This window comes from Triticum urartu, chromosome 7A (genome assembly GCF_056163025.1).
Source record: "Triticum urartu cultivar PI428250 chromosome 7A, HENAU_Tu73, whole genome shotgun sequence".
NCBI lineage: Eukaryota > Viridiplantae > Streptophyta > Magnoliopsida > Poales > Poaceae > Triticum > Triticum urartu.
Window position 1 is genome coordinate 633,869,961 of NC_141879.1, and position 10,345 is coordinate 633,880,305.

The 10,345-nt window shown below is 42.4% G+C and overlaps 1 protein-coding gene across 2 annotated transcripts; it reads right to left on the bottom strand.

The window, feature by feature from the left end:
• Positions 1-6,251: 6,251 nt before the first annotated feature.
• Positions 6,252-10,345, bottom strand: LOC147960853 (uncharacterized). 2 transcript variants are annotated; one of them, XM_087535230.1, is made up of 4 exons: positions 10,147-10,345; positions 8,934-9,217; positions 7,872-8,092; positions 6,252-7,006 (listed from the first exon to the last, which is right to left on the bottom strand). In XM_087535230.1, the coding sequence occupies exons 1-4, from the start codon at positions 10,215-10,217 to the stop codon at positions 6,431-6,433; spliced, it is 1,152 nt and encodes a 383-aa protein (XP_087391356.1). In that variant the 5' UTR covers positions 10,218-10,345; the 3' UTR covers positions 6,252-6,430. The 2 variants fall into 2 exon arrangements, with proteins under 2 accessions (XP_087391356.1, XP_087391355.1); XM_087535229.1 differs by lacking the exon at positions 10,147-10,345 and adding an exon at positions 9,497-9,967.

Consider the following 10,345-nt stretch of genomic DNA (forward strand, 5'->3'; position numbering starts at 1 on the left):
TCTTGAGCAGCAACTTGCTTGCTGTTCTTCTTGAAGTTCCCCTTCTTCTTCCCTTTGCCCTTTTTCTTGAAACTAGTGGTCTTGTTGACCATCAACACTTGATGCTCCTTTTTTGATTTCTACCTCCGTGGCTTTCAGCATTGCGAAGAGCTCGGGAATAGTCTTATTCATCCCTTGCATATTATAGTTCATCACGAAGCTCTTGTAGCTTGGTGGTAGTGATTGGAGAATTCTGTCAATGACGCAATCATCTGGAAGATTAACTCCCAATTGAATCAAGTGATTATTATACCCAGACATTTTGAGTATATGCTCACTGACAGAACTGTTCTCCTCCATCTTGCAGCTATAGAACTTATTGGAGACTTCATATCTCTCAATCCGGGCATTTGCTTGAAATATTAACTTCAACTCCTGGAACATCTCATATGCTCCATGACGTTCAAAACGTCGTTGAAGTCCCGATTCTAAGCCGTAAAGCATGGCACACTGAACTATCGAGTAGTCGTCAGCTTTGCTCTGCCAGACGTTCATAACATCTGGTGTTGCTCCAGCAGCAGGCCTGGCACCCAGCAGTGCTTCCAGGACGTAATTCTTCTGTGCAGCAATGAGGATAATCCTCAAGTTACGGACCCAGTCCGTGTAATTGCTACCATCATCTTTCAACTTTGCTTTCTCAAGGAACGCATTAAAATTCAACGGAACAACAGCACGGGCCATCTATCTACAATCAACATAAACAAGCAAGATACTATCAGGGACTAAGTTCATGATAAATTTAAGTTCAATTAATCATATTACTTAAGAACTCCCACTTAGATAGACATCCCTCTAATCTTCTAAGTGATCACATGATCCAAATCAACTAAACCATAACCGATCATCACGTGAAATGGATTAGTCTTCAATGGTGAACATCATTATGTTGATCATATCTACTATATGATTCACGCTCGACCTTTCGGTCTCCGTGTTCCGAGGCCATATCTGCATATGCTAGGCTCGTCAAGTATAACCCGAGTATTCTGCGTGTGCAAAAACTGGCTTGCACCCGTTGTAGATGGACGTAGAGCTTATCACACCCGATCATCACGTGGTGTCTGGGCACGACGAACTTTGGCAACGGTGCATACTCAGGGAGAACACTTCTTGATAATTTAGTGAGAGATCATCTTATAATGCTACCGCCAATCAAAGCAAGATAAGATGCATAAACGATAAACATCACATGCAATCAATATAAGTGATATGATATGGCCATCATCATCTTCTGCCTGTGATCTCCATCTCCGAAGCACCATCATGATCACCATCGTCACCGGCGCGACACCTTGATCTCCATCGTAATCTTATGCTTCCACGACTACCGCTACCGCTTAGTGATAAATTAAAGCATTACATCGCGATTGCATTGCATACAATAAAGCGACAACCATATGGCTCCTGCCAGTTGCCGATAACTCGGTTACAAAACATGATCATCTCATACAATAAAATTTAGCATCATGTCTTGACCATATCACATCACAACATGCCCTGCAAAAACAAGTTAGACGTCCTCTACTTTGTTGTTGCAAGTTTTACGTGGCTGCTACGGGCTTAAGCAAGAACCAATCTCACCTACGCATCAAAACCACAACGATAGTTTGTCAAGTTGATGCCGTTTTAACCTTCGCAAGGACCGGGCGTAGCCACACTCGGTTCAACTAAAGTTGGAGAGACTGTCGCCCGCAAGCCACCTATGTGCAAACCACGTCGGGAGAACCGGTCTCGCGTAAGCGTACGCGTAATGTCGGTCCGGGTCGCCTCATCCAACAATACCGCCGAACCAAAGTATGACATGCTGGTAGGCAGTATGACTTATATCGCCCACAACTCACTTGTGTTTTACTCGTGCAAATAACATCAAACCATAAAACCTAGGCTCGGATGCCACTGTTGGGGAACGTAGTAATTTCAAAAAAATTCCTACGCACACGCAAGATCATGGTGATGCATAGCAACGAGAGGGGAGAGTATGATCTACGTACCCTTGTAGATCAACAACGGAAGTGTTGACACAACATAGAGGAAGTAGTCGTACGTCTTCTCGATCCGACCGATCCAAGCACCGTTACTCCGGCACCTCCGAGTTCTTAGCACACGTACAGCTCGATGACGCTCCCCGGGCTCCGATCCAGCAAAGCTTCGGGGATGAGTTCCGTCAGCACAACGGCGTGGTGACGATGATGATGTTCTACCGACGTAGGGCTTCGCCTAAGCACTACAACGATATGATCGAGGTGGAATATGGTGGCAGGGGGCACCGCACACGGCTAAGGAACGATCACGTGGATCAACTTGTGTGTTATAGGGTGCCCCCTACCTCCGTATATAAAGCATCCAAGGGGGGGTGCGGCCGGCCTAGAGGAGGGCACAGGAGGAGTCCTTGTCCAACTAGGAGAGGTGGAGGGAGAGAAGGAAAGGGGGGCGCCGTCCCTCCCTCCTTGTCCAATTCGGACTAGGGGGGAGGGGGCGCGCGGCCTGCCCTGGCAGCCCCTTCCTCTTCTCCACATTAGGCCCATAAGGCCCATTAACCCCCCGGGGGGTTCCGGTAACCCCCCGGTGCTCCGGTTTTATCCGAAACTTCCCCGGAATGCTTCCGGTGTCCGAATATAGTCATCCAATATATCAATCTTTATGTCTCGACCATTTCGAGACTCCTCGTCATGTCCGTGATCACATCCGGGACTCCGAACTAACTTCGGTACATCAAAATGCATAAACTCATAATAACTGTCATCGTAACTTTAAGCGTGCGGACCCTACGGTTCGAGAACAATGTAGACATGACTGAGACAAATCTCCGGTCAATAACCAACAGCGGGACCTGGATGCCCATATTGGCTCCTACATATTCTACGAAGATCTTTATCGGTCAGACCGCATAACAACATACGTTGTTCCCTTTGTCATCGGTATGTTACTTGCCCGAGATTCGATCGTCGGTATCCAATACCTAGTTCAATCTCGTTCCCGGCAAGTCTCTTTGCTCGTTCTGTAATACATCATCCCGCAACTAGCTCATTAGTTGCAATGCTTGCAAGGCTTATGTGATGTGTATTACCGAGAGGGCCCAGAGATACCTCTCCGACAATCAGAGTGACAAATCCTAATCTCGAAATACGTCAACCCAACATGTACCTTTGGAGACACCTGTAGAGCACCTTTATAATCACCCAGTTACGTTGTGACGTTTGGTAGCACACAAAGTGTTCCTCCGGCACACGGGAGTTACATAATCTCATAGTCATAGGAACATGTATAAGTCATGAAGAAAGCAATAGCAACATACTAAACGATCGGGTGCTAAGCTAATGGAATGGGTCATGTCAATCAGATCATTCAACTAATGATGTGATCCCATTTAATCAAATGATAACTCTTTGTCCATGGTTAGGAAACATAACCATCTTTGATTAACGAGCTAGTCAAGTAGAGGCATACTAGTGACACTCTGTTTGTCTATGTATTCACACATGTATCATGTTTCCGGTTAATACAATTCTAGCATGAATAATAAACCTTTATCATGATATAAGGAAATAAATAATAACTTTATTATTGCCTCTAGGGCATATTTCCTTCAGTTAATATATAACACCAATAGGTTTTGGGCCGAGTTATGAAAATGTTTTTCCAGTGTATTTTCTGCTATATTATGAAAATATAAATTATTTATGCACTATTCAAATGAGAAATATGAGCCCAAATTTATGTTGAAAGTTACTTTAATGATGAGAGATTTTTATAATGTTTTTCCGTGGGTTATAATGGGCCTAATTATGGTATCAATCATTTTATTTATCTTTAGTGCTTTCTAAGTTGTTTCAGTTCCTTTTATGTTTATGCATTGAAAATAAATCTAGTATGATGCTAAAATCATGTTTGAATTTTTTGAATATGGTTGAACCAATTGGAAATTGCATTGAAAATTCATGTGGCATTAATGTTAAATGTGATTTCATGGCAATTTTTAATGATGATCACATTTTAGCATCATTTTAATGTGAAAATTCATCTTGTAAAATGATATATTCACCATTATTACTCACTCACTAAATTTTCCAAAAAATATTATTTGGAAAATTTAGTTTACTGTGTTGTTTATGTTGATGTCATCATTATCAACAAGCACATGCCACCTAAGGAAATGTTGATTTTCGTGTGGTTTGGTTTTCCACACCCCACCATGCGGCACAATATGTTTGGCCTGCATGCCTAACGGGCAAAATTGATGTTTTCTGATGGTGCATTTTATCTTATTGAATGCACTGCACAACTAGAATGGCGTTGATGAAATTATGGTCGATTCTCTAAACTAGCTCGCTCCAGAATAAGTATAATTGAGCGTGCTCAAAATAAGTGCCTCAACTTTATTATAACTTTGTACTAACGTTAGTACAAAGTATAGGCACTTATTTTAGGACGGAGGGAGTATAAACTAGCTACAGTTGGTAAGTTCTTTGTCAAGTGATTAGAGATAAGGTTATGAGGCGAATATTCTTTTCCCTGGTTAAAAGTTCATCAAAAAGGGAGCTGACCTCGACACAAGAAGCCGGTCCATAAAAGTTACAGTCTCGAATGTAAGCAGTCCAATACTGAACAAACACTTGTTTTAGAAACGGCGCGACAAGTCGCGCAACCGCTTCTAGTAAGTACACTACCCTTCAACTGTCCAAAATATCAACCAGACTGTAGCCAATCTGTTGAAAATGGAACACAAAATTTGACGACGAAATCCACGTGACTTTTACAACCCCTGCGACCTTTCTGTGTTCCATCCAAACTCAAACATGTGAGAGAAAAACAAGAAGCAAGCAAAAGATGCTCCGCAATTGCTTACCGAAAGTTGTTATACAACTATTGCAGCAGATAAAAAATCTCTTAATTTTATTAAACAAAGGTCAGCTGTACAAAGCATGCCAACAATGTAATCTGCAGAAACTAGTATTCTTGTAGTGTTATATGGGATCAAACCTGAATTTTGTTCACATGTTATTCGGAAGATTTACAACATGTGCTAAACCAAATATACTCCGGGTGCGCAGCAAAATGCAGCAAGTCGCCTGCATTTTCATTTTCTGAGTAAACATGGGTGCATTAGCATCGCCATATTCAAAATGATAGGTGCTAATGAAAATGACTGAAACTTATAGGCCGAGTGTCCGGGCGCATCAGCATCACCATGTTCAGAATTCAACCTTTGTGAAAACAAAAATTCATTTTCTGCTGATGGACTCAAACTTTCAGGAGAGTTTCATCCAAGACACCACATCTGTGCCAACACCAGATGCTTCATGTAAGACTAAGAGAAATGCAGGTGGCAACGTTGAAGTAGTGTCCATTGTCGAACACATTACAGACTAATGTCACTGCACCACTGATCAAACAGTTTCGGAATATTAGAACCGTGATGCCAACGCAAATAGGTTTCTTATTATACTGTCTGGAGAACAAACCAAGTTTAGCTAGTAGAAACACAACAACTGCTTGGTTTTCTTGAACCCATATCTCAGTGGAAGGAACTGGGTTCTAATGTGCCGCAGTCATACCCAAAATATACAATACTTGTGCCCTGTTTTAGGGCAACCCAAAACAAAATTCAGCAACTTTTGGTTTTTGGGCAACTGTTTTGGCCGAAGAGGGACTTCATCAAATTCATACTGACACAGATTTTGTTAGATCTGGTATAGGAGGCACTGCGGTGGCTGTATGCATGGACTCTTCTGGGAATTACTTGCGATCATGTACGCTAGTAATTCATGGCATGAGAGAAGTTTCAACTCTAGAGGTATCGCTTGCAGGGAAGCTCTATCTTTGGCGGATGATCTTCTACTTCACAATTTTCTAGTGGCTACTGATTCTAAGCAGGTGGCTAATGATATCAACATGGGCTGCACTGGTATTCATGGTCTGATTGTAGCTGAGATTAAGTTAAGGACAACCAAATTTAATTGTAGTTTTTGTTTCTGAGAGTCAGGCCTTGAATAGAGAAGCCCATTTACTAGCCAAGCTTTTTGATTCTTTAGATTGTGGTAGACATGTCTGGTTGGCACAGCCTCATGATCACATTTATTTTCCCAGTTTTGTGAACTATGAATAACAAAGTTTGGTGGTTCTTAAAAAATGAAGTTGCTGGAGCCGTTTTTTGCCCTCCAAGTAGTCAAAAAGCGACTGAGATGCTCTGACTGAGCACGAACAACACTATGTACAGATACCAGAACCAGTGTACCCCAAATGGCTAGGATTGTCAGGTAATAGTACTGAAACATGTTAACCAGAAACATGTAAAGATACCCTAAACAGTTCAACAGTGTCCACGTACAACTCACTCTAGACTGTTGACCGGGTCTTGGCCCATTCCTCAGACACAACTTTTTGACAAACTTTATTCAAGCCCTACAATAAGCCTGGTACGCAGAGTCGACCAAGTCACCTTCACTGAGATCAACCCAAAATCAGTCTTTATCTCTCGAGTATCAAGTCCATGCGTGTCTGCCTGGAAGGAACAACATCGTTCCGCTGAACCAGATGGCCCCAAGGCCGCCTTGAACTTCAAAACCAGAGTGGAACCATCCACTACAGCAACCACAGACCTCTTTAAATGACGTGACTCGCCAACTGTACCATTGAAGAGCCGAATTCCTTCGTTATAACCACCGATAAAACAGCGCAAGCGCAGATGAAAACTGCTCTGCACTTCTGACACGGCAACTTCAATATTCGCCATGACTGCATCATCAACACGTGCTATGGTTAAGTCAACCGCACCACACTCGCCTTGGATGCGATTTTTCAATGCACGATTCCATGGGCCCACGTCGTCTATGTCTGTTACACCATCAATCAGCTGGTAATCATCCCTTTCTTCCTCACCTACCTTGATCCTCATGTCATATTCCACTAGAATACTGGAAATCAAATCTATCCCTCGCTTAGGGCCAGCCATGTCGATGAGAGAACCCTACAAATTTGTTACTGTTTAGTAGCTCTCCATATGGAAGTAAGAAACAACTAAAGCTTTATACTACCTCTGTTTCTAAATGTAAGACGTTTTGGCAATTCAAAAATTGAACTACCAAAACACATCTTACATTTAGGAACAGAGGGTGTACTTCTCTAAGCTGTTTTACTTGCAACATTAATTTTGTGATACTTTACAATTGCTGACCAACATCTTTGCCACATATCAAACTGACTGGTTACATAGTGTCCACCAGTGTTTGGGAGGGGGGGAAATTGGCCCTCGGTATTTATTTGACATTGTTCAGATCCCAATTTTTACATAAGCATGTCGAAATGAGAAGAGAAAACAAAATGACTTAATAGTGATGCAATGATTCATGCTGGTGTGTTAAGTAGCAACTAAGAGCCCGAACTATTCTGTTTGATTTTGTTTGGAATACATGATATACTCACTCAGTTCCATATTTTATAAGTTTCTCATAGTAAATCACCTTTCCACAATATAAACTTGGTGTGATGGTGGCCTAAACAATCCAAACTACCATTCTGCTAGGTCTGTACAGATAAATCACAAGACTTGAGAGTGCTTGCTGTTCCATACATACACTAGGTTTGGCCTTACAATGTGAAATGAATAGATTTGACATAAGTCAGGTATTTGACCCCCCCCCCCATACTGTATAAATCATTTCCTCAGATGGTTTCGCCCACACTGCAACATCCACCTAATGTGAGAACTTCCCCAGTGGGTACTTAAAACCATATGGAATGCTTCAAGGGGACAAATACATTGTTTTATACTTGAGGGGGTTATTAAGTAGACTTATTGCTTGAAATAATCGTAGGTAAGTATGGATTCGCACCTGCTTCACAATGATGGGATCATCCCTGCTTATATTGACAATATAATTACGCAATGTATCCAGATAATCCCGCACTGCTATGTATCCATACAACTCTACTGGGCCAAGATCCAGAGTAAGTTCAGCCAACTTTAATGAGAAAATTTGTAACACGCGATTAGGTTGATGCCGAATGCATTCTCCATTGCGGATGTCACAATCTGTGGGATCTGGTAGCCGAGCTTCATAAAAAAAGTAAAGAAATAAGTTAAATTGTAATGGAAAACAATACAGGAAAAAAATAGTCGTCATACAAAAAGTAAGCGTGTCACTAGAGGATTCCATGGCCCTATTGGAAGTTTCCTTTTCATCCAAATGAAAATTATCGATGTTCTTTCTACTATGAATTTCACTCCATCAAAGGTTTTTGTTTTAGGAAACCCAAAGAAAAGCAGGTAACATTTCATCATGTCAGCAAGTAAAGGTCCATTTCACCCTCCCAGATTATTTCATAACCCCCTAAACTTATTTATTTGTTATGTCTACCCCAAGAATTACTAAAACAAGTCAATTCAGCCCTTGATGAAAATATTCTATTGTTTCACTTTCTAGAAGTCTTATTGTAAGTTAGTTTTTTTATTTTGATGGTAGATAACATCAGTCTGTATAATAAAAAATCATAATTTTCGATCCTGCATACTTGGGAGCAACTAAACCTACTTCAATGCTCATGGTACAAAAATATGTGCTAAAAATGCGGTTTATGAACATATTTCTGTACGGTACATGGTGACAACAAAAAGGATAAAAACCAGTCATGTGGCGAACCGGGGTGGGTTGGTGGAGGCCCAGGATAACCAAACTAAGGTAATGCAGGAATCTGAAGAATTTCCTCCCCTACTTTTGCAAAACCTAACAAATGCAACTCCTGAATGCCAATGCATCTACATTTAACTTGTAAAATTAAGGAAAGTAAAGAAAAAAAGCCAGATGATTTCAACAGAGAACACATCAGTTGACACTATAGCTTGAAAAAGGTGCTTGTAACAAATTGAAATAGGTAAAGAGAGATTATTTACTTACTCTCACTACAGTCATCAACATTATACATCCTTTTCCACGAATGAGTGTTCCTGTATAAAGAACCATCACGGTGTGTGCTTTTTGGAAGAAATCCCAGGTCAAGAATATCATCTTCTTCGGCATCGCTTGCTACCAATGCGCTCCTTCTATTGGTTGCACTCCTCCCGTTTTCATCACAACCAGAGATGTCCACAATATTCGAAGATGCATCATGTTTGCCGGCTATAGTATTCATATCTTGCAAGGTTGTCCCACTGGTCATGCTCCGAGATCCAGGTGGAAATCTATCACCAAAGAGAATAAAGAGCAAATCTGAGCACCCGACAGAAAATTCAATTCTTTTTCGGTTCCCCTTTCATTTTCGTCGGATTAACTATAAGACCCCACACCCCCTGCCTTATTTACAAAAATCAACACATAAGGATAATTAAAAGGGATTTTTCTCGAATACGCTCGGATAATTAAAAGGGGTAAAAAAACACAGTTGGTCAGAATCCAGATCCAAAACTATAATAATAAGAAACTAAAGGCGAAAATTTTGGCATCAGATGATGAGAGCATACCGGGAAACACGACGGACAGGTAGATCTGGAACCATCATGAGAGGGAAACTTCGCCGTGCAAGCGGTGGTGGCGACCAGTAAGGCGGGGCAGAGGCCATGAAAGAGAGGAGAGGTCGCGAGGTAGAGGAGAGGCGGCGCAGTGGGTCATGAGAGATGGCGACGCCAGGTCGCCGGAGGAGACGAAAAATCTGACGGAGGATTGGCATCTGAGCGCGCGGCGGCGGCAGAGGTGGGGTGTGCCGGTGTGGAGAATGGGGAGAGGAAAGGGCTGAACGCACGGGGCCGGTCTTCTTTACTCTCTTATATCAGAATAGCACACATCTGCCCGTGCGTTTTGTTAAGAATAATTAACCCGTCATTAATTATGGGATAATCCCCACTCTTCCCGCACGGGCAGTTCCAACCGATGGAGCAGTTTTCTCCCTAGAGCGTTGCAACCTTTGGAGCCAACCTTTCAGGAATAGTCGCCCCCTTTGAGACGCCTGTTGAGATTGTATATAAACTCATATCATCTATCAATAAAGGGTCACTTGATTCTCTACCGCTTGTCTCTTGATTACATTTAACACGTTATCAGCACGCTCTTCGGCGAGAGCAATTCCGACGAGAAGACAAGGAGAACAGGGAAAAGGTGAGAAACTGAACCATACCTCGAGTTCCGATGTCCCTGTTTCTTCGCCTTCTTCGCGCCGATGGCCGTGGCCGCTGCTTCCAGCATCATGTGCGCGACCTCCGCCGTTTCCGGCGTGGAGGTTGGAACCAGCGCCGCCAGGACCTCCGTCACAACCACCGGAACGGCGTGGAGCCGTCGAACCAGCCCGTGCAGCCATCTGCGCCTCTGCAGCCCGA

What these genes read in the sequence shown, in the direction of transcription:
- LOC147960853 (XM_087535229.1), bottom strand. Translation starts at nt 9,702, where the DNA reads ATGCCAATCCTCCGTCAGATTTTTCGTCTCCTCCGGCGACCTGGCGTC. An exon ending in CCTGTCCGTCGTGTTTCCCG is followed by an intron (nt 9,218 to 9,496) that starts GTATGCTCTCAT and finishes CTTTGGTGATAG; the next exon opens with ATTTCCACCTGGATCTCGGA. An exon ending in TGTTGATGACTGTAGTGAGA is followed by an intron (nt 8,093 to 8,933) that starts GTAAGTAAATAA and finishes TTTTTTATGAAG; the next exon opens with CTCGGCTACCAGATCCCACA.